A 25145-nucleotide genomic window follows, 5' to 3' on the forward strand; every position below is an offset into this window, starting at 1 on the left:
CCTCTAGGAAGTGGACGATGTCCTGCAGTGTGGTAAGGTGTTTACATAGATCAGAGGTCTGCAGCTGAGGGGCCACGACCACCTGATTTGTCGTATGTACCCAGTCAGTTAACGCTCGTGGTCATCACGTAACAGAGAAAGGTCAGTGGCCACTGCATCAATTTTCACTTCCAGTAGGTGTGCAATTTTTCTATTGCCTCTGCTACGACTTAAAATTGGCCTGCAAAGTATTCTATGTCTGACCACCAGAGGACCGCTGGGAGTCTGGGGGAGGTGTGGACGGATGGGAGCAGGTAACCACTTCACCAGTCTTAGGCCGGACCATAGCACTGGCTTTCCCAGCAGAGTGCACAGCAATGAAGGGCAAGTGCAGGCCCGCTTAGGATTGCCAGGGAGAGGACCTGATCTTCACAGCAAGAGCAGCCCTGTGTACAAGTCCTACAGTTGTATGCTGAAGAGTGTCAGAGCAGGCGATTACCGAGTACATGGTCTGTTTCGAAGATGGGCTCTACTCACAGATCAGTTGGACATCCCAAAAGTGAACCTCACATATCCATTAATATGGGTATGCAGGAAGAACAAGGCTCAAATGGGCACCTCACGAGGACGTAAGGATTCCACCAGCGTTGGGTGGAACAATGTTTTAGAGCCTAATGGATACTGCAAATGGGTGGAGAAGTCTCCTAGGTAGGCTAGGAAGTATATAAGGCCCTCAGATCACTGCCTGTATTCCCAGGAGCTGGTGCAAGTACCTGGGCTGCCCATCAAGGCACAGCAATCATCAGCGGTCCGGTCCAGAGCACTGCAGTGTGAAACGATTAGGTGGTAGTCACTGCACGTTTCCAACACCCTTGCCTCAGGTCCACTTGTGTGGGGATGAAGAGGAGCGGGAAAAAATAAGGCTGCAGGGAGTGTCTTCGTACTTGCTGCAAAGTTTGCTCCAGCGGCAGATCTCTGACCAAGTTTGCCCCTTCAGCAAGTGCCAACGATAGTGGTCAGCTGCGTAAAGGTATGGGCCGCCCACCCTCCAGGAGCATAGCATGCAGGCCTCATGCGAAGCGCCAGTAGAGTCTAGGCAGTGAGCAGCGGGTGTTCACCCATACTAGTGGCTGAAGGGGCTCTGTAATGATGGGTCAGTAAATGCAACACGGTTACGACTCACCGCAGACAGGAGAAGTAGGCTTTCCAGTGAAGTGAGGCAATCATGGGCCATCAACAGAAGGTGCATCCTGGGCCTGAGCATCCAAGCAGGTGGCCTGACAGTGCAGGGTTCTCAGTTTATGGTAGCAAGTGAGCGCTCCTTAGGACCAGTGTCAATCCACCATGGCTTCTACTGCTTGTAAAAGTGAGTTGTGGGTCGGATGGTCATCCGTTTTAGCTGTCTAAACAAGGAAAGAGGGAGAAGTGGCACAGAGCCTCTCTAACATGCATCCGCCATGTTGCCTACCCAAGCCACGCCCCTGTAATACAGTGGACTGGGGTGTGAACATTTATGCAATGAAGATTGAGCAGGCCCTTTGAATTTTAGTGGGTCGGTTGCCTTATAACTGGATTGTCAGAGGAAGTGTCTCCACCGAACTAGCTGCTGGTGTACATGCTGAAAATGTTTATCCCAAAACAGCTCCTATATCCATGTTGTGAGCAGGTATAGAGGGAAAAAAGTGGTCCACCATTCAGACATGTTGTTACTTTAGTTATTTTTGAAGCGGGACTGCTAAAGTAAGAGTCTTTTCTTCAGAAATATCATAACTAATAATCGCCATGTGCAGCGAGCTCTCTTCCAGTTTGTTTGTGTTTGTGGGGGCGGGGAGCATTTCTGGACTTTTTATATCTGAGACAGGCATGGTTTAAACTGCATTATGCTAATGCTATCAGAGGAGCTTTTAAATTAGGCAGCCCCTATGACGCTGCTCTACTAGCATTGGTCTACCACAATGCTTTTGCTGGCAGTGGGCTAAGCAGCAGCTCCGCCATAGGGATACATTAAATAGAATGAGTGATGGAACATGAGAGAAGATAAAGCGTCTGAAATTTTTTTGTGGCTGTCACATTCCAGCCATTCTCCTTACTCTCATTCTGGCATATCTATACCTCTGTAATTTCTTGTTCATCCTCACTTTCTTGTTTGATCATAACACTGAAATAGGAGGTCATATGTTTGCAGTGAGCCTGTTACCTCGAATGATCTGCGTGTAATATTTGCATTATGATATCCAAATCTCAAATCAAAGATCTATGCTTTGCCTTCAAAGACCATGCTCACTGAAGGGACTATGCTTACTGAAAGTCTATGTCATGATTGTCGTTTGAAACATACGATCTGGATCCTTAATGATCTGTGCTGACCTTCTGTGCTAGCAGTAACATGTGCACGGTGATCCACTTGGCCCGTAAAACATTACACAATTCAGGGCTTGTCCATTTGCAGACCTTTGTATAATTATTCTGAGGTCATCAGTCATCACTCTCAGACAAGAAACAAGGCTGCATCCAACACTTTAGGAACTGCACTACCACCTCCTCTAAGCTGCAGATCCCAGGCTCCGTGTAACCACAACGTCAGAGCTCTAAATGTTCTTACATGTCCAGCGTTTATATATCCGGGTCAAGATGTGCATTTCTTTTGCTGATGAAGCAGATTAATAGACAAATGGAATCATTTAGGCTATATGTTATGTTTATGCACATATGGCATTGACATGACTATACTGATTAATATTTCCTTTCTTATGCAGACAAAGTTTTGGAGAGAATATTCAACGAAGGGTCCCTATGCTAAACCAGGTAAGGCCAGAAAACAATTTCCCATGCTTACTCTTTCATGTGGAAGTGTTTGTAATACCGATATGGGTTTATTTCATTCAGCCCCACCTAATCTTCCTGCGTTCTTTAATGCTCAAATCTGAAAAGTGAAATATAACTTCCAGTAGATGATAATGCTCTTTTTTGGAAGTCTTAAGCCTTTTTAGAGGCTTTAGCATGTGAAAGTGTGTTGAAGCAGAGGCATGTAAAATTGCATTGAATGAGAGTAGAGTGGTATTAGGTGTATGGAGGAAAAAGTTATATTAGTTCAAAAGTGAGTGGAAGGTGTGAGTATGAGTCTCAAGATCCTTTCTGCATCACTGTAAGGCTGGCAGGGCAAGCTTTTGGTGTTAGGGAGGGCGTCATTCCAATGCCAGGGAGCAAATTATGAGAAGACATGTTTGCAGGTATATCCTCTGTATACATTTTATATGTCAATTTCTAGATAGTTACCACCACCTTTGGTGGCAACCTAGGGCATTGAGAGTAACCTCATGCCATGTAAGAGGATATGTTTGGTACACCCTTCCTGGTTATTAAACAGATTCTGGACCTTCATTTTACCATGCACCAACACACACACACTAGATTGCCATGTGGGTTGGATAGAAAAAATCAGGATGCCAGTTTCACATGAACTCATGTCCCTCCGAGCAAGGGTACAATGCCGCTAAAAACCTATGTCACATTCCTTGACACTACAGTGTGTATCAATGAAAACATCCGCACATTTCTAATATTTCAAAATGGAATATTTCACTACACATTTAAAATACACGGGCCTGCTTACAAAGTTGGCATATGTAGCCCTCTGCATGTTGTAAAACATTATTTGAACCATTGGAAACCTTATTTTAACAGGCACTGGCAAAGCATGTAGTCTTCACCTTTTGGACATTTTGGCTTTGCCAGTGCTGTTGGCTGATGTTGTGCATCATCAGCAAAGAACATAAAAAAGATGTGATGATGGAGCAACTTACAGCGTCTGCTTGTCAAGTATTTGTGTTAACATATGCACCTGCTTGCACCATCATGCATGTGTTCATTTGTGTCACCATGTATGATCATTCCTACGATATAAATACAATCAACAAGAGAGAAAGGGTCAGAAAGCCACTCTTGTAACCCTTACAAACAATATATATACCAATCAACATAAGAGTGCCAACAAAACTAAAGAACAAAGCAAAAGGTAAAAGACAGGAAAGGTTCAAGGTGTAATAAATTTACTAGCACCAGAACAGATACCCAGTTAGTAAGGAGGTGAGATACACGTGCTCAGTGTAAACTAAAAGGACCCTCAGGCCCCAACTCAAAGTTGGTAGCCAGTTGTCTTCATTGGGTCCCGGTAGTAGAAAAGAAATCAGAATTGGTGATTAAGGTGAATTAAAAAGAGTGTGGACTACTCCTCAAACTGAAACAATTCTTTTTAATGAGAGGGTAGTTCTAACTCCGTTAAAACCAGTGAAACAAAGCAGACTAATGAGTGGTTGTGTTAGTTTGAACCATAAAGTCCTAATAATAGAAAAAAATGGTCAACATGTTTCTGCTAGCAAGCCAAAGATCAGCTTAGCATTCGTCAGGACCAAAAAAAGGAATTCTCACTCCATGGTTGGCACACGCTAAGGCGTCCAAAGTACCTATGGTGTGGGAAAGGAAACTATTACAACCTTATCTGTAAAAGTTCATGTAGGTACTTCCTCATGTGGCCTCTCCGCATTATGGGAGACCCGAAAATCTGAAATGTAGAAATCAAAACAAACATATATAGTTTATAAACCCTCATTATGGGTGTTAAAACGTTATGTAATTATAAACACTTCTAGACACGTGTATACATGCTGTATAACCTCACAATAGACAGTTTCATCTTCTGTAATTGCAAAACTGTTCATTCACAGATAAATGAATGCTATAAACTGTAGCAATATTCATGGCATAATATTCAGGCCCCACTCTTGTCTGCCTTAAACTAACGTGTGTTAAAATTCTGTACACGTTATTTGGCAGCCAAGTACATCATAATACAGAAAGTGCTCGTTAGGGATTAATAACAGTTAAAAACACCTTTAGAACAACGGAAGGATCAGAAAGTCCGATCACACTCAGAGAAAAAAGCACTCACAGATAGTTAATGGTGAGAGCGCCCCATGGGCTTGCGGCAGGGGGATTTCTTCACGCCCAGGCCATCTAAGTGTGAACACAAGGAAAACGATGATTTATTCCTGTACCTCACTCAGGGTGTGTGTTACAGCAATTGTTAATTTCCTTTCGGTCAAAGACCCTATCAACCTACAAACAACCTACTTGTATCTGGGCGACTGCCCGCCGTCAAACCTACGGTGTCCACATCCGCCGCCCGAAGCTACAAGCGGGCCGCAGCGGACGTGGTTATTAAGTCAGAGACGTGATCTGCGTGGCTTGCTGTCACGTGACTAACGTCTTCACTTGGGAATCTTAAAGGGGCCTCTCTATTTACTTGCGTATTCGTTAGTGTTACGAGTACATAAACGTCCGTTTCGGGAATAAAGTCATACAAATGGGTTGTGACACCCGAAATCGGCCGTACAACCGTAGCAGGGTGATGTTTATTTATCAACCGAACCCACTTCGGAATGGAAGAGGTTTGTGGGCTAGGGAGGGAAATAAAGGAAACAAACGATCATCCCCGAATGACTGACCCCCAAGGTATGTCATCGTTAAGGCCATGTGTGTGTGTCGAAAGGCGATATATCCACCTTTGTTCCTTCTCAAAAAGGCTGCCTTCATTGATAGGATTCAGTTGTTCTATTACTACCCATCTGAGATCATTGGGACAGTGGCCACGTTCTAGGAAGTGGGTAGTTAATTTTGTAGTGCTCCTGCCACACCTCACATTACTGCGGTGCTCCCCGATGCGCGTTTTGATCTTCCTGGTGGTCATTCCCACGTATCTGAGACCGTAGGGACAAGTAATCAAGTAGATGACATTACTTGAATTACAATTAGTGTGACCTCTAAGATGCCATTCTTTTCCCTCTTCTAAGTTTAAAACTTTAGTTGTTGTCGTGAGGTGGCGAACGCTGCACCCCTCACAAGGGAAATGGCCCGTTACAGGTGGTAGGCCCCATGCATTCAATACAGTCTGTTCATGTGTTGTCTGGTCAGTTCTGGGGCGAGTATGCACGAGAGAGTCACGCAAACTTCTTTCTCGTTTATAAGAAAATAGCGGTTTTTGCCATTTCCGACCATTGCTTGTTAGAATGTGCCAATGCTTCCCAATGCAGCGATTCACGGCATTGGAGATATTGCTGTAAGTCGTTACACAGGTTAGTGGGATTTCAGTTTCAGTCTCTTTGTTATGAACAACTGAATCCTATCAATGAAGGCAGCCTTTTTGAGAAGGAACAAAGGTGGATATATCGCCTTTCGACACACACACATGGCCTTAACGATGACATACCTTGGGGGTCAGTCATTCGGAGATGATCGTTTGTTTCCTTTGTTTCCCTCCCTAGCCCACAAACCTCTTCCATATAGTAGAAGAAGTAGTCCCAGATGGCGCTAATCTATCCCTTTGCCTCTAATAGTAGTTACTACAAAGCCTTGAATTACTGAGTTGTCCTAAAAGAAAAAGTAAGGTTGACTATACGCTTTGTTGCTACTGCGTTTTATGACTTTGGTAGTTTAAATACCTTTTGCGACACTATAATGCCTGTTAGGAACATCATTCCGTAGTGGGTTCGGTTGATAAATAAACATCACCCTGCTACGGTTGTACGGCCGATTTCGGGTGTCACAACCCATTTGTATGACTTTATTCCCGAAACTGATGTTTATGTACTCGTAACACTAACGAATACGCAAGTAAATAGAGAGGCCCCTTTAAGATTCCCAAGTGAAGACGTTAGTCACGTGACCGCAAGCCACGCAGATCACGTCTCTGACTTAATAACCACGTCCGCTGCGGCCCGCTTGTAGCTTCGGGCGGCGGATGTGGACACTGTAGGTTTGAGTGCGGGCAGTCGCCCAGATACAAGTAGGTTGTTTGTAGGTTGATAGGGTCTTTGACCGAAAGGAAATTAACAATTGCTGTAACACACACCCTGAGTGGGGTACAGGAATAAATCATCGTTTTCCTTGTGTTTACACTTAGATGGCCTGGGCGTGAAGAAATCCCCCTGCCGCAAGCCAATGGGGCGCTCTCACCATTAACTATCTGTGAGTGCTTTTTTCTCTGAGTGTGATCGGACTTTCTGATCCTTCCGTTGTTCTAAAGGTGTTTTTAACTGTTATTAATCCCTAACGAGCACTTTCTGTATTATGATGTACTTGGCTGCCAAATAACGTGTACAGAATTTTAACACACGTTAGTTTAAGGCAGACAAGAGTGGGGCCTGAATATTATGCCATGAATGTTGCTACAGTTTATAGCATTCATTTATCTGTGAATGAATAGTTTTGCAATTACAGAAGATGAAACTGTCTATTGTGAGGTTATACAGCATGTATACACGTGTCTAGAAGTGTTTATAATTACATAACGTGTTAACACCCATAATGAGGGTTTATAAACTATATATGTTTGTTTTGATTTCTACATTTCAGATTTCGGGGTCTCCCATAATGCGGAGAGGCCACAGGAGGAAATACCTACATGAACTTTTACAGATAAGGTTGTAATAGTTTCCTTTCCCACACCATAGGTTTGGACGCCTTAGCGTGTGCCAACCATGGAGTGAGAATTCCTTTTTTTGGTCCTGACGAATGCTAAGCTGATCTTTGGCTTGCTAGCAGAAACATGTTGACCATTTTTTTCTATTATTAGGGCTTTATGGTTCAAACTAACACAACCACTTATTAGTCCGCTTTGTTTCACTGGTTTTAACGGAGTTAGAACTACCCTCTCATTAAAAAGAATTGTTTTAGTTTGAGGAGTAGTCCACACTCTTTTTAATTCACCTTAATCACCAATTCTGATTTCTTTTCTACTACCGGGACCCAATGAAGACAACTGGCTACCAACTTTGAGTTGGGGCCTGAGGGTCCTTTTAGTTTACACTGAGCACGTGTATCTCACCTCCTTACTAACTGGGTATCTGTTCTGATACTAGTAAATTTATTACACCTTGAACCTTTCTTGTCTTTTACCTTTTGCTTTGTTCTTTAGTTTTGTTGGCACTCTTATGTTGATTGGTACATTCCTACGATATGACTTGGTTATCATTTTTTCTTATTTACTGACCTAAGAAAATTGGAAGCCCCCTGTACCTTACGTAAAAAAATGTCGTTCTCACTACAGTCTTTAACTCAGAGCTTGTTACAGAAATTAATTTGTTTTTCAAGGAGATTTGATAAATCAAGTCCTTCTTGGTAAGACAAATATTCTAGTTCTGGCTTGTCCAACGAGTAACACCAGATATGAGCCTTTCCCTTTTTCCCAGTGGAAAAGATTAGAAATCTGGGGGGCATTTTTGACACAAAAAAACCTCTCCTTTGAGAACCAGATAAATCAAATTGTTTCCTCAGTTTTCTTTCAACATAAAATGGTATCTGAACTTCAGACCCTACAAAATGCTGCAGGCCGTCTCATTTTTAATCTCAACAAATTTCATATAACTTCCATGGCATTGAACCAACTGCACTGGCTACCTCGGAAGAAAAGGAAATTCAAGGCCTTGTGCACTACACAATATCAGACTAGTTGCACTTAGGCAGCATTTTCCCTAGTATTCACCTACTAGACTCTTATGTTCTTCGGGCTTGAAAAATATTGCGATGCCCAAGTTCAGGCTTGCACTTTGGGGCAATAAAAGCTTTGTGATCTTTACCACTAAAATTTGGAACTCCCTCTCCTTTGAATTGAAAATTTTCCAGACCCTTTTTTCAGAAAAGCATTGAAAAGTGTCTCTTCTACTCTAGAGACCACACTGTATCCATCCTGCTTCACTAATCGCCCTCACGCATCGCAGCGCCAAAAGACATTCGGGTATATAAAACTTTATAACTTAACATAACAACTCATGAGCAAGTCTTAGCTCTCCAGTTGAAATACTATTGTATTGTATTGTATTGTATTGTATGTTGGATTTATATAGCGCTTATCACCCAGGGGTCTCTAAGCGCTTGCCTTGGGAACCCGTCCTGGCTTTTCCCTGTGAGATAGCCCCTACAGGGCATCCCCAAGGTGAAAGCCAGGCATCCCGCCGTGGGGGGCCGTTGTGGAGATTAAGCAAGCTTAATGCCCAGAGTTGCAGAGTGTGAACCCATGATTAGGTCAGGCACCGAAGCGAGAATTATCGAGTCCATGGACATTTGAGCTCAAGACCCTGCCGCGTCCGGAATTGAACCCTGGTCCCGGGTCTGACCTCTGCTTCAGGGTCTGCCTGCTCTAAACAGTGAGCCACACTTCTCTTGTGTGAAGACCAGTCTGTTAGATTAAAAGCTTTTTTTCTAATTCAAATAATTATACAAACATTGAAAAGTGTGTATTGAAGATGAAAATGTGCAATTTGCATATCTCATAATTTCCAAAAGATATTTAAAGCAGTTGCAGCAATCCACCCGCCCATAAAACTACCCCAACTACCCCCTAACCATAAAACTCAGCCCCCTCCTCAAAAACTACCCCAACCCCAGTCACCCACCCTGAACCTTAAAACTGACCCCCAGCACTGAAAACTGTTACTTCCCCAACCGCCCTGAGCCCTAAAAGCCTGCCCCAGCCATAAAAACCATCCCAACCCCCCGCCCCACCCTGAACCCTAAAATCCGGCACCTGCCTAAAAAACGACCACAACCCTAGCCCCCGCCCTAAACCCTAACATTGACCCCCAGCCCTGAAAACTGCCCCTCCCCCCACCCTGAGCTCTACAACCCGACCACCAGCCCTAAAAACTGCCCCAAGCCCTAAAACTGCCCCTTGCCCTAAAACACAACTCCCCTAAAAACCCGGCCCCAGCCCCACTTACCAGGCCGCGTCCCAGTTCTTCCTCTCCCGATCCTTCCTGATCATCTCCCTGCCAATCCGCACATCTATTCTGAAGACTGCCTTAACCACGCACCTGCATGGTTAGTGCATTTGCGTGGTTAAGGCAAGCGTTGATCTGCTTGCATTGAAATGGCACGCATGGCTCAGCCCGCGTTGTAAATGTCATTTTCCATTTAAAGCAAATATTTTAACTACAGCTGGTATGTAATTACCCCTGTAGAGGCATTCCATATTGACAAAGCCTTTTTTACATTACTGCTAGAGATCACTGGTGCTAATCTTGCATATGGTGGCCACCAATGTGATCTTCTCTGATGTGGTCATTATTACATCGCTAATGACATCAGTAGCTTGAGATGATTGCTATTAAACATAAGTAGCTCTTATTGCCGACGAGGTTGGAGACCCCTGTATCTAGTTCCACGTTCCATCTGCTCCCCACATTCAGAACAAAGCATAGCTACTGCACATGTAAAGCTTTACAGTACCATCTCTTGCTTTTAAAATAAGCATTGGCAAAGTCAATAGGTCTCGCCTATTGGAGATCTATTGGCCATGTCAAAGTTATTTTTGACATGGCCAGTAGATCTCCTATAGATCTTCTATAGGCGTTATACAGCAGCGTGAACTCTACAAGTCATCAGTAAATTTCAACTGTTAGCATACAGGAGATAATTGGTTAAAATCGGTTTGGATACTGCTTACATTCTACAGCATCATACACAGGGGAAGCAGGCTTTCCAAAAAAGCATAAAAACAGCTTTTCGTGATGTATGTAATTATTCTTATACAAAAATACAATGAGTGCCTGTAGAATCTTCACACAGAGAAGTAAGAATGCAGCTTGAGACTTGAATGAAGATTAAATCCAGGTTTATTGGTAAGATGTAAGCAAGACCCATCCATGCCACAGCCAGTCCCAGTCAAGTTAACAGCCTTCAGCATTTGAACAGGAACATTCCAACACCAATGCAACTTAGAATGTAGATTAGTCACAGTGCGGTAACCAAGACACTGCAGTCCCATGACATCAGAGGCAAGTCAAATGCCACACACCTTCCCTCCATAACCACAAAGAGAAAGAAATATATAAGAACACAAAAAAAATTAAGAAACATAGTCATTCAAATAGCGAGGTTTCACAACAACCCTTGAAGAAATGTGTGGGTTTACAAAAGATTCAGGAAACGAACCAGAGGATCTTTCTTTATCCAAACCAGAAACAGCACACACACTAACCCTACTCAAATTCCAAATTCTGTGATCCGGAGTCCTTACAGCTTTCTTGAAAACCTTAACCACACATATGGGTTTAGAGAATTTATCGTTGTGACCTGGAACTTTGATAACCACCAAGTCACCAACATTTACCACAGTTTCTTTAGCAGATTTTTTTAAATCAAAATGTTTCTTTCTGGTAAAACATTTGTCCTCCTCTTTCTTACGCCATTGCATATTAAACTTTTGAGGAGAGGAAGAAAGTACTGAATCTTCAAGATCCCTAACCCATGAGGGTTCACACAGGGTACGAGGAGCCCTTCCCCTAAAAAAAAGTCTAGATTTGACCTCTGGTAGAGTTTCCAAATGGGTCATAGCTCTTAATGATTTTGACATCAGGTACATCCCTGGGGTGGATAATTGTGTGGCGGATACCCTTTCGAGATTGGTTGATGGTTCCTCTGAGGATGACTCTGATGTTGAGTGGTGCATGAGTGATGTTCATGTCCGCTCTGTTGGTGATACCATTATTGACAAAGAAAAATGGTGTCTAAAGTTGTCACTAGATCCTGCTTTATCTGAGGTAATGACGCTTATTTGTAATGGTTGGCACTCTAAAAAAAAGCTTCTGAAGAGGCTTGCAAGTTTTGGGGAGTCAAAGATGAATTGGGTATTTTTGATGAGGTGCCTGTACGTGGGACACATATCATACCTCCTCTTGGGGTACATGCGGATTTACTGATTTTGGCTCATGAGTCTCACTCTGGTATGTCTAGGACCAAGGAGAGACTCAGAACCTCTTATTGGTGCCTGGTATGGATTTGAAGGTTGTAAGGGACTGCTAGGTATGTTCCGCAAGTGAGAAATCAAAACTGGTGAGGGTTCAACCCATGGTGATTAAGGAACTATCATCTGGTCTGTGGAAGGAGGTTGCTTTTAACATTGTGGGTCCTGTCCATTCAAATGGTCAGCAGATATATATTTCTGTACCCCTTGATTTATATTCTAGGAGATACATCCTGAATCGAGACTATTCAAATGATAAGATTCTTGGAAGCTCTTCTTGCCAGAGAAGGCTATCCTGATTCTATTCTCACTGATAATGGAGTTCAATTAGTCTTGAAGGAAATGGAGACCTTTTTGAAAAACAGAGGCATTAAACATAAGAGGTGCCCTTATTATCACCCAGAATCCAAAAGCATGGTTGAGAGGTTTAACAGGGTGATTATGGAGACCATCTCATCGGCCAAGAACTCTGGTCTGAACTGGAAAGAGCAAGTTCTTAAGAAAATAGAGAACTATAGGATAACTTCTCGCTATATGTAAAACTTTTGAATATGTGTATATTGTTTGTATGAACGTCAAATACAAACTGTGTCATTATGCGATATTTCTTTGAGTTACTTTCCTGTATCAAGACAAGCATGGACTCCCGGTCCAGACGTTAATCATTTGCCAACTTTTGATCCAATGTTTAGTCGAAATAACTGTTTATACTTTATCATAGCTGTGCACCTGGCATACTAGTGGTTTTTCCTCTAGCTTATTGTTCCAGATTCCGGGTCGGCAACCCTCCAACCAGGGCAGCACGCAATCTTTGAGTACAATTGAGAAATCAGTTTTACATTAGTTACACCAGGGTGTGCACTAACCCTTCAAACAATACTAACAATAAGAGGCACAACACATTGCCCTTTCAGCTTTCTACTAACGAGATCTTAAATGTTAAATGCAGAAAGTTTACGATAATCAGCATTCCCTGTTTCATCGCGCAAACATTCAAATCTAAAATAGAGTGAGCGAGTGTAAAGCTTTGTATGGATTAAAAATAAAAATGTTTTGTTTCAGGGTTTCTGCGGAGTCACAGAACTATGCTTAGGATCATAAAAGCTTAGTAGGCAGGGACTGAGTCATCCTACCACCTGAGTACCCATGAGCACAGGACCGACTAACTATAATGTGTTGCCCTTGGCTTTCTACCCACTCACGGAGGAACATGTGATTAGACACCCCAGAACACAATACCTCGGACCCTCCCAGAATTGCAGTTACACGACACAACCTTTCACTCACTCACTCGTTCTAGTTCACAATAAGTTCTGACAGAGACATGAGAAAAGTTTAAAATGTTTTTTTCAACTATCGTACTCTAGCATGCAGTATACATGCCACAACAAATAGGAAAATGCCTCATACAAGTGTGGTCAGCATAGCAAGCAGTCCGTAAATCATGAACGGAGCTGTCATTATATACGATAGGGTAGCCTAATCTGCCTCCCCTTCTACAGAAGCAAAATTATTATAAATCAGAAAACCTCTGTGTGTTAGCACAAGACCCCGTACCTTAACATACACATATGAAAGTTCTACATCACCTAGTGCTGTCACAATCTTTTTTCCTGGAAAGGCCCCTCTCAAAGTGTGTGTTACCTATCTGTGCATACCTATATGACAACAGTACAAGTTCCCAAACAACAGCTGCATTTGCATGTTTTGTCTGGGTGCTGGGGCCTGACCATAACAGAATAACAAGGGTCATTGTTGTTTGACCTTGTCTACATGTTCAGACAAAATCCCAGCAAAGAACAGAACGCAAAAACAACAGCATGTTGTGTGAAAGTACAGTGTGGCACAATGCAAAATGAGTTTGTATAGTAACGTGCACAAATCCGAGTGCAGTCTGCAATGTGCTCATGCTAACGTAGGGAAAACGACAACGGCCTGCACGGGACATATGACAGTTTCATTAATAATTTTGAAGTGGGAGCTTAAGTTTGATAATCAGCTTGCTTTATTTAGGGTGGTGCGGAATCACAGAGGGGTTGCAAAAATACCTCCCGATTTAATATTCATTAAAGGAACTGAACTTTGCAACCCATTGCAATTTGCTAAAATCACAGGAATGGTTGCCTGCAAGGGTCAGCAGATCACCATCCTGTGATTACATTTTAAAATGGTAAGCTTTTTTTTTTAAAGCAGCCTTATTTCCTGAAAGGAAATGTGGCTGCTTTTTAAACAATACAATATTGGTTAATGCACATCATCCAGGGACCAATAGTTTTTTTAAAGAAACTGACAAAAATTTGTTTCATTATTTTTTTCCAAGCTTATAAATTACTTCTATTTTTATATTGAATATCTATTAGAATCACTTCAGAAGATTGATGTTACGGGCCTTCTGACGGGTCTGGTTGCTACTGGAGCAATATTGATTATTTTCTGGTTTATTGGGTATTACATCTACAAATATAAATGCAAGACAAGAAGACAAAGACCTGGGTAAGTAGTTAATAAAAGATTTTATTGCATAATTTATTGTTTAATTACTTTCTAAAAAATACATGATATAATTCCTAAAAGTATATTTTCATAGTAAATCTTTTTTTTACATACGTAAAGCTTACATTAGATATAAACACAGGAATAAAGATGCATACCTCATTGAACTTGCCAAAACAAATTCAAAATTGGCTCAGCCTGGCGGTGATGATTGTATTTGAGCGTCAAGTGTAATAATCAAAAACGATTTTCTACCTTAAGCCAGGAAGTATTAGCTTATATGTGAAAAATCCAGGGATTGTTCTCTAAGATCATGTGTTAAATAAAATATGAGAGGATTCACAAAGTGCTTTAAATAGTTGATTCCTTTTTATGCTACATTATAAGAAGTTCAAGATAAAAAATCAAATGCTATTCCATGAGTCCTCCTAAGGCTGTTGCAAGGCTTCAAAAATTGCTCCTGCTCACTTAGAGTGGACTTTTGATCTGTTTCCCAGCCCGCAGTGATGCAGGCAGGGAAACAGATCAAAATATTGCTCCAACCCGCAAGGAGCAGCATTAGTAACTGCTCTATGTGGGCTTGAGCAATGCCAGCTCCCCCTGAATGCGAGCAGCCGGTAGGGGGCACGGGGGCCTTTGGGCTCCCAGCGGCACCCTATGAGACTATGGTGGGTACCCATCTTTTATAGTGCAAGGTTCTGGGGGAGTGGCCAAAGTCAACCTGAGAAGGAGGGTCACATGCCCACTTTCCCCTAAGAATGTCACAAGGCCCGGGAGATGGGGTCCCTAGGGTCCAAGTCAGCCCCGAGAGGAGGGCCGTGTGCCCCCCATGGAAATGTCTCAACGTGGCCGAAGATGGCCTGGGGAGGGTGACCACGTGCCCCCACCTGCTTAGAATGTCACTGGGGGCATGGCCTGACTTGTCATGGAGTAGTACGTGAGTCTTGGCTTATCCAGGTTCCAGTAATGTTCTGTGCCCCATCCACAGCAATGGGACCGGCCCAACCACTGCACAGGATGGAGGAGGCACTTACATGAATTCCCCGTATGGCAACCTGCAGAGAGTCGGTCCCATCCAGACTGTGCAGGCCCCAAGTTGCGGCCAAGCTCACCCGCAGCCACCATTTTGTTTGCAACAGTGTAGGCTGTGGTGCTGTGAGCCAGTCCGTGGTGGAGTCCAGCTGAAGTCCAGAGGTCCAGAATCAGTGAAAACCTGCAGTGGGGGATTAGTGTCCCTGTGAGATGCCACCCAGACAACAAACAAGATGGGCTGCCGGCCCAATGCTCTCCTGGACCCCCATGTCAAGCCGGGATGGGCACCCTGTCGAGGCTGGGGAGTGGCCAATGAGCGGCTCTGCAGAGTGAAGCAGGCTAATGAGAAGGCAATGCCACAGGGAAGAGGTGAGCACTGTTGCCAACACCCAGACAAGTGAAACGGCCCAAATTGCCAATCCCAGGGCCTACCATTGAATAGAATGGGGTTTGAGCACCCAAGAAAAAATTCTAGGTGAGCTGCATAGCACCTGTATTGCTACCCCCTCCAGCTTTCCTGGCTGCACCTGTGGCCAGTGAACTACTGCTGCACCGCTCCTGTATTGTGTTGTGGCCGTTCTTGGGATAGAGGAACTCAAGCATATCCACCAGCTGAGTCCCCGGTGGGCCTGACTGAGGGAGAGGGGAACTGGTGCTGGTAGCTGGAATGAGTGGGGCTGCAGATCTGTGAGCCCGCCAGAGGTGCAGTGGTGCCGTTCATATGGAAGTATTCATGATTGGATGCCTCACTGCAGAGAATAAAGGATGCCCTAGTGCAATACCCCAAGGCATCCCCCACATAAGCTTTGTGAACTGTAGGGCAGATCCTGATCCTGTTGTGAATGTCCCCTGGGTGCCTAATCCACCTCAGAGGATTGAGGAAGCTCTTGTGCACTGCCCCACAACACCCCCTGCACCAGCTCTATAAGCTGTAAAGGCGAACCCTGTGCCTAGTGTGAGTGTCATTTGGTTGGCTACTTGCCCTTAATGCTTGGGGGGACCTCGACACCTTCCTGACATACTCAGCGCAGTTTTTGCTATGTGCTGGAGTGTAGCACCACACTCCAGGGAACATGGCTGCTGCACCCATAAGCTATGTGAGCACATTAATGCTTGTCAATGCCCTGCTCTGAGGGCCATGCCTCCTCCTTCTGGCCTGGCCTGGGAGTAGAGTGCCCTCGCCCTGGTGATTCAGTGACCAGCTGCCTGGTTGTCATTGGCTTTGGGTGACAGCCCGCCACTGGGAATTTCTTTTAAATGGCCTTCCCAGTTCGGTGGCTGATGCCCCCTCGCTGATAAAGCATGCACCAACAAAGCCACCTGGGAGATGTCAGTGACTTCCTTCTGGAGCAAGGCAGCACCCATAGAGATGGATGAGGCTCCTCCTCCCCAGAAGAATAACACATCAACCTCCAGGCAAATCAAGAGGGCCTGAAGGATCTCAGTAGGTCTCAGTCTCTGAAATAATATCCATATTTGGGGGGTGCCGAAGGGACAGGAAAGTGCAGACATCTTGGGACAACAGCACTGCTACAGGTGATCCGGGGGGACAAGAGGATCCCCTTTCTTGGATAGAGCCCTTTGCTCTGAATCGTCCAGGTGCAACACCAGGCATCTTAACACGTGTCCATTACTTCACTGAAAAGGAAGTAATTTTATGCCTTGGCAGTAACAAAGCAGACCTGTTCTTAAGTGGGCACACTACCTAATTATTCCAGGATCTCTCCCCTACAACCTTGAGGTTCAGACAAGAGGTCAAACCGATCACAGACATTCTACGTGCCTAGTACATTAAATACCAGTGGGGCCACGCCATCGCTCTACTATTCTCCTTGGAGCACAAGCGGCGTATGGGCCGGGATGCCCGCCACCCCTCCCAACACCAATTCCCCATGGGAGGAGACAGACACAGGTTTGAACTTTTGGAAGGCGGGGGGGAGTTACCCCCCCGGCCGTATTTATTAAAATATGAAACAAAATTTAAAACTTTAAATTAAAACGTTTCATGAATCATGTACAATTTTATCTTCCATTACATTTTGATGAAGACAAGTTCTTGGCTAACCTTAACAAATCTCTAATACAAAGGTTTCCTAGCCGAGTCTAGCATCCTGAAAATGCATAACATTCTAAAATACAATTGTACAACCTAGCATTAAGGGCCAACTGCAAGGTCTTAACCGGTGTCAGATCCCTACTACCAAATTCCCGCCCTCACGGTGTGAGTGGCGCATGCGCAGAGGACTTTACCCTCGCAGCCAACTGTAACTTCCCTTGTCGTAGGGGCCCCCTTTCACTCGACGCCATCTTAAGGTCGTCCGAGTTCTCGTGCGAGGTATCCGTAAGGACAGCGTGGACTCCCCCCTTCCCCACACTCTCTTCCGCCGGAGCGGATATCCGGCCCCCGGGAAATTCGTAGGAGGGGCATATAGCCGTCTCCCCCTGGGAGGGGCCTATGGCCGTCTCCCCCTGGGCGAACCATCCGTAGTGGGTGCCGACCCCCGTGGGAGGGGCCAATGGCCGCCTCCCCCCGGGCGCTCCCATCCATACTGGGTGGCGCCCCCCCTAGGGACCTTGAAATCACTGCTCACCGATCATGACCTTACCGCCCGACCAAAATAAATACGACAGTTGTTTTACCTACTAAGGAAAGAAAATACGCCTAATCTGGAACAGCTTGACAATTCACCAACTTTGACATTGCTACAAAGGGAAAAAAGTCCTAAAGCACAAGACAATTTTTTTTATTTAATCCATTCCTCTACGTTTCTACAAAGGAGAAAAAAGGCCTACAAGCATCTATTCAATCAAAGGCATACATCCATGATGCAAATTTGACTGTATCTTTTTATTACATTCGAATAATCACCAACAATTACTTTATTCCACAAACATTGCAAAAAGGGGGCTGGTGGGTGGGTCAAAAATTGCAGCTTGTTCCCTTGAGGGCTCACGAGCGACGAGTGGTGCAGCCTTCAGAGCACTGGAACAAGAGGAAGCTTCGTTGGATTCCCGCTCTATTTATCCATCTGCGGGAGGGCGGGGGCCCGCCTCAGGTACGCCCATCCGTGCGCGGACTTCCGGGCGGGTGTTTAGGACAACCTCTTCTGGGCGGGAGGAGCGTACTCCGGCTACGCCGCTTCGGGCATACCAGCCGAGACACGCCCCCCGCCCACAACGGTTCCCGGGGGATCGGGGCACCCATCCATACGTTCGGGGGGACCGAGTGGTCTTCCCTTTCCATATGGGCCGGGATGCCCGCCACCCCTCCCAACACCAATTCCCCAAGGGAGGAGACAGACACAGGTTTGGACTTTTGGAAGGCGGGGGGGAGTTACCCCCCCGGCTGTATTTATTAAAATATGAAACAAAATTTAAAACTTTAAATTAAAACGTTTCATGAATCATGTACAATTTTATCTTCCATTAAATTTTGATGAAGACAAGTTCTTGGCTAACCTTAACAAATCTCTAATACAAAGGTTTCCTAGCCGAGTCTAGCATCCTGAAAATGCATAACATTCTAAAATAAAATTGTACAACCTAGCATTAAGGGCCAACGGCAAGGTCTTAACCGGTGTCAGATCCCTACTACCAAATTCCCGCCCTCACGGTGTGAGTGGCGCATGCGCAGAGGACTTTACCCTCGCAGCCAACTGTAACTTCCCTTGTCGTAGGGGCCCCCTTTCACTTGACGCCATCTTAAGGTCGTCCGAGTTCTCGTGCGAGGTATCCGTAAGAAGGACAGCGTGGACTCCCACCCTTCCCCACACTCTCTTCCGCCGGAGCGGATATCCGGCCCCCGGGAAATTCGTAGGAGGGGCATATAGCCGTCTCCCCCTGGGAGGGGCCTATGGCCGTCTCCCCCTGGGTGACCCATCCGTAGTGGGTGCCGCCCTCCCGTGGGAGGGGCCAATGGCCGCCTCCCCCCGGGCGCTCCTATCCATACTGGGTGGCGCCCCCCCTAGAGACCTTGAAATCACTGCTCACCGATCATGACCTTACCGCCACAGGCCGGATAGTTGACCGACTATCCGGCCCCCCCACACCTCCTAAAGGTCATGTCTCCTTAATGCCACTAGCCATGCTACGAAGTCTCCTATGAGTAAGTCATTCCCAGCCCTGGACAGGTGCACCCCATCATTCAAATAATAGTGATCACCCCGAATAAACCCATGGGGAATGCTTTGTAAATGAATGGAGCGAAACAGTTTCTCAATCTTGTTGTTGACCCTCTTTACCGAGTGGTTCAACGCCGACACAGACAAACCCCCCCGCCAGATTCTTCTGGGGATCATGTGGGACCAGGCAATCGTACACCCCGGGAGCCTCTTGGCCAACCAACTGACTGCTGACAATATGTGCTCTACTAACACCCGCCTTCCCAGTCTTACTAAGTCATTGCCTCCCAGATGCACTATGATTACAGATGGCGGTGACCTGTGCCGCCCTAGGAGTTCCTCCACAAAAGCTCTGAAATTGGTCAAAACAGAGGCCTCCTTTCCCATGGAATGTCACTCTGAACCCATATTCCTCAGATGCGTGAGTCGCGTCACCTGCCTTGAATATGTCCCCAGCACGCCTCACGTATGAGTGGCCCACGACCCATACCACTTGATCTCCAGTCGGTGATCCTTTCCCGCTGGTCCTCTGGTGTTGGGCCGATCCCAATTTTCGCCCCGCGTTACAGGCTTGCGAAACTGTAATCCAAACAAAAGACAACAAGCGTGAGTGCATTTCATCAGTCTTTTACAACATGTGCAGTTGCACATACCTCTTGCGTTAAACATGAGAATTTACTTGAACTACTAAACACAAGAATGGGTTTATCTGGAATTGTTCTCAAGTGGTTCACTTCCTTTCTACACAACAGGTCGCAGAAATTCAAAATCAACATGATGTCCTCACCAATACCTGTAACGCTGGGCGTCCCCCAAGGATCCTCCCTATCCCCAACTCTGTTCAACCTAGTTATAGAACCTCTCACCACTTTGCTACAGGCATCCAATTTACACTTTCACATGTACGCCGATGACACCCAACTTTATCTCAAAATACAATCCCCCAAAGACATTTTGCTCCTGAACTCAACGATCAGAAGCACCCAATCCTGGCTGGCCGATAATCATCTCAAACTCAATGCTCTGAAAACAGAGTTCCTTCTGATCTCACCTCCAGCGAAGGTCTCCACCACTCAAACTTGGCTTAAATACCTAACCGCACTCAATGTCCAGCCCACCATAGTGGACTCAGCAAAATCTTTAGGCATAACCCTCGACACCAATCTCAACATGCAGCAACATATCAGCAAGGCAACTAAGGGAGCGAACTTCCAAATCAATACCCTGAGGAAACTTAAACCCTTCCTCCCAGCCAAAGACTTCCAAACCGCAGTACAAGCACTAGTCATCCCTCGAATAGAATATGGCAGCGTCGCCCTCTGCGGACTCCCCCTAACTACTACCGCACCCCTAAGAGCTTCTCTAAACGCTGCAGCGAGACTCATCACTGGGTCAAAAAAGCACACACATATTTCCCCTGACTTGAAATACCTGAACTGGCTGCCTTTTGAAGCCAGAATACATCTGAAAATCGCCTGCATGACTCACAAAGCGGTACACCTGAACTCTCCCGGCTACCTCACTCAGAAGCTGACAATCTCTGGCGGCGCTAGAAACACCAGAGGCACAAACAATCTTCTGCTGAAACCTCGTAGATTCCGGAAGGAAAAAACCTATAAACGCTCCTTCTCAGGAATGGCACCCAGGATCTGGAACTCACTCCCTCCTGAAACCAGGCTCATCTCCTCCACTACACTCTTTAAGAAAGAAGTAAAAGCTATCCTCATGGCAAAATACACCTGAACTATTATTTCGGACTCTTTAAAGAATTTGCACCGATCTGTACTAATTATTTGACCCCGTTGCTTATTTGTATTACTTGTATTATTGATTTACATGATTGTACTGTTTGCTCTTCTGACTTACCTGTTTGACTATGCTCCCTCATGTACCCCTTCTGTGTAAAGCGCTCTGATATCTGCAAAGATCTTGTCCGCGCTATATAAAACTTTCAAAATAAATAAATAAATAAATAAACAGTTCGAGGACCAACGGCCTAACTGTTTCACTTCCTCTGGACACAGACCCCGAGCCGTAGCCTCCATAGCGGCCCCTATTCTGAATGAGTGGGTCCCAAAATCACACGGGTTCAAGCCCGCCGCTGCAATCGTAATTGCCAGCACTCTCCGAAATTGAAATCTTGTCAGCGGGGTGCCGTCCTTGTGTCTGAGCAGGGTCCCCCCCCAAGTTGTCAACCTCTGTGCCATGTAGGCCTCCAAATATCTTACCGGACAACCGGGGTTCCCCCGGGCGCGCTGGAGCACCACACTACTCCCCAAAGCCTCCTGGTCTGTCTTTGACCTGGCTATCGAGATCAGCAGAGAATCGCCCCTTATTTGGACGTGATCCCTGCCTAGACCTCCCCCCATATCCTTCTTATTCCTCGCCACGAGTTCACTTACCCGCATAGCCCCATGAAATGCCAGTGCGAAAGCCGCTCGGAACAGAATTACCTCACTGGGCGAGGAGCATGTCTCATCCAGTTTCGCTAGTAGCAAGGACAATCTGTCTAACCCAATCGGGTGCCTTTTATCCTGTCTGCGACCCTCCAGGCGCTGCCAGCCCCGGAGTGCCTTCCTGACTAAGAATGAACCCGTCGGGTCCCGTATCCCGTGGAGTTGCGCCGTGAATGATATGGCAGCCCTATACCTGTTGGTGGTTGCCGCCGATCGGCCTTCCTTGTGAAGTGCCACCAGAAACCGGAGGAAGGACTCTTCCCGCCCCCAGCTATGCCCCCCTACCGGCCCTAAAAAGGCGCAGTATGAACGGAACGCTCCTTCATAGGCTTTCCTCGTCCTGGGCGCTAAACTGGCTGCCACGAGGTCTTGTAGTCCGGGGCACCGATCTGCCATAGTGCTTCGGGGAAAGGTGCCGCCACTAGTTCCACCGTGGGTAGAAAACCCCTGAAAGCCTGCATGTGTGAACGAGAGAGTGCATCAGCTGCATTATTCAGTACACCCGGCATATGCCTTGCCCTGAATTGTACATTCAATCTCATGCATCGCAATACAATTTCTTTCAACAGTCTTAAGATCTACTTGCAGCGTGCAGCCTGGTGATTATTGCACTCGACCACTGTCATGTTGTCTGACCAAAACACCACTGAGCGGTCCCTAAAGTCTTCCGGCCATGCCATCAGAGCTACCCAAATGGGGAATAGCTCCAAGAATCCAATGTTACCTGTTAGGCCACTTGAGTGCCACCACGCCGGCCATGTTTGTGCCGACCACCGGTTTCCAAAGATTGCGCCAAATCCCACGCTCCCCGCCGAGTCGGTCCACAATCCCAGTTCGTCCGACGAGGCTGGGGGTTTGTTCCACACCACTCTACCGTTGAAATCCACCAGGAATGCCAACCAAATGCGCATGTCCTGGCGAACCTCTGCCGACAGTCTAGTGCGGTGGTGTCCTTCCTTAAGGCCCACCATAGCCTGTGCTATGGAACGTGAGAAAGGGCGAGCCATCGGCATCACTCTTAAGGCAAAATTAAGCTGACCCACTGTCTGTTGCAACTGGTGTAGGGTCACCTTATCTTTACAGAGACATTGTACCAAAGAAGCCCTGAACTTGGCCACCTTCTCAACTGGCAGACGGAAACACCCCTCCAGTCTAGCTCAATCCCCAGAAACTCCAGTGAGGTAGATGGCCCCACCGTCTTACCTGGCGCCAATGGGACCCCAAACTCCCGCATGAGTGTGCAGAAGTCCTGCAGCGCTTGTGCACAGTCCCGAGTGCCCGCCGGGCCTAGGAAAAGGAAATCATCCAAATAGTGCATCACCTGTCTATGCCCTGTGGCCTCGGTGAACGCCCATTCCAAAAAGGAGCTAAAGATTTCAAAATAGGCACATGAAATTGAACAACCCATGGGCATACATTTATCCATGTAGTATTTCCCTTGAAACGTGAATCCCAGCAGGCGCTGGTCCTGAGGGTGTACCGGGAGTAACCTGAATGCAGATTCAATGTCTGATTTCGCTAACAATGCACCGGGGCCCAGGCGATTCAACAGAACGACTGCGTCATCGAACGATGCATATCTCATTGAGCATACCTCGGGGTCAATAGCCTCATTTACCGAGGCCCCCTTAGGGGCCGATAGATTGTGGATGAGTCTATACTCCCCCGGGTCTTTCTTCGGAACCACTCCTAAAGGAGAACACACAAATTCCGCAACTGGCGGGCAGACAAATGGCCTTGCTACTCGCCCCAAGCTGACTTCTTTCGCTATCTTTCTGGCGGCCACCGCCGGGTTGTGCTGAATAGACAGCTGGTTTTTACAAGAGGGGCTCCCCCGAAAATTTCCCGCCGGGATCTTGAAGCCATATAGAAAGCCATTCCTCAAAGTCCCGGCGGACGCATGATCTGGGTATCGGTTCTGCCAGGGGGTCAAAGCCAAGATATCAATGGGCGAAGATGTTTGCTTCCAAGGCACCCCATCAATCCTGCTTGGATCCCCCCTTTCCTCCCGCACCATTGGTCTTAGATCGGCAACTGGCTTCCGGGTGTGAGGAATTCCCACAGCCCGAACAAGCATGCCGGAACCTACACGTTCCTTGAGGCCTGGTACAGGTTCCTTTGTTGAATCCCCAACAAACCCCCCGCTTGCCTCCATTCCCGCCAGACCTGGGATGTGGATCCCCCCCGGCGCTCGCCCGAAAGGGCTGTGACAGCTTCTGATGGAATGTCCCAGAGCCACTCGTGCTTGGTACCAACGTACCCGCCGGTCCCGGCAAGAGCTGAGCATGCCATGACACTGTGTCCAAACAATCCCATGTCAAGGCCTCGTTAAACTCCTTCGCTTTTCTAAAGGTAACATCGTAACCCTTCCATTCATTTCCCCCGTACATTGCATGGAAATTCATGATCCTGTTCTGATAACATGCTAAGTCAGTCAACACTTCTGGTTTACGCTCCCCAATGATTGCCGTAAAAATAGAAAAGGCCCTGACCCAGTTCACCATGGTCTCATCGACCCTGAATTCCGCCATCTTGGCCCGCCACACGCTGGGGTGCCACAAATCTTTCTGGGTCTTTGCATATTCTAACTCACGATGGTCAGTCAAAAGTGAAAACATGTTAATGTACTTATCTCCCCAAACCATCTCTTTCGTAGCCATGGGAATGTGCTGCGATAAACTTTCCCGCCTTGAAGGTACTGGACCCTCCCCCACCAATGGCAACGCTCTCTTACCGGCTTCAGCCGTCTTCCCAGCCGTGTCCGTTGTCTTCGCCCGACCGTCCGTCGTGACCCCCATCCCTACCTGCGGGGGAATAGAAGGTACATTCGCCGTCCCGGCATCCCTTGACTGCCGCAACTGCTCAATAATTAATTTGGCTTCTTCAGCCGGGTCTCCCGCAGCCACTGATCCCCCTGCTCCTTTCTTTAGCCATGGTAATACTGCCGCTAACTGAAGTGCCAGTTCAGGGGGCATTTGGTCATCCCCAATTGGCGTGATCACCACGGGAATTGGCAAACCCCCATCCGGTCCTGGTACCGGGCTATCTACCGGTGCGACGGGGATGTCTGCGCATGGGCTCGATGAAGTTACCCCTGGGACTGGGACCTCACCGGAACCTGCCCTCCCCTTTTTCTTCTTACCCTTATCCCCCGGGGCGACGTTCGGCAAGGCCGGTCCTATGACCCTTTTAGGCCGCCCGAGGGGGCATTCTGGGCCGCCACCTGTTTCCTGATGGCCGCTAAACCACGACCGAGCTGATCCACTT

The 25145-nt window shown here is 46.5% G+C and overlaps 1 protein-coding gene across 1 annotated transcript in view; it reads left to right on the forward strand.

Moving 5' to 3' along the window:
* Positions 1-25145, forward strand: part of PRRG4 (proline rich and Gla domain 4) — a 288545-nt gene that overhangs the window by 258411 nt on the left and 4989 nt on the right. The window contains exons 4-5 of the mRNA XM_086955854.1: positions 2736-2784; positions 14137-14269. Of these exons, the coding sequence (XP_086811980.1) occupies positions 2736-2784; positions 14137-14269 (182 nt within the window). The remainder of the gene's footprint in view (positions 1-2735; positions 2785-14136; positions 14270-25145) is intronic.

The sequence above is a fragment of the Lissotriton vulgaris genome, chromosome 2_1 (genome assembly GCF_964263255.1).
Source record: "Lissotriton vulgaris chromosome 2_1, aLisVul1.2, whole genome shotgun sequence".
NCBI classification, from domain to species: domain Eukaryota; kingdom Metazoa; phylum Chordata; class Amphibia; order Caudata; family Salamandridae; genus Lissotriton; species Lissotriton vulgaris.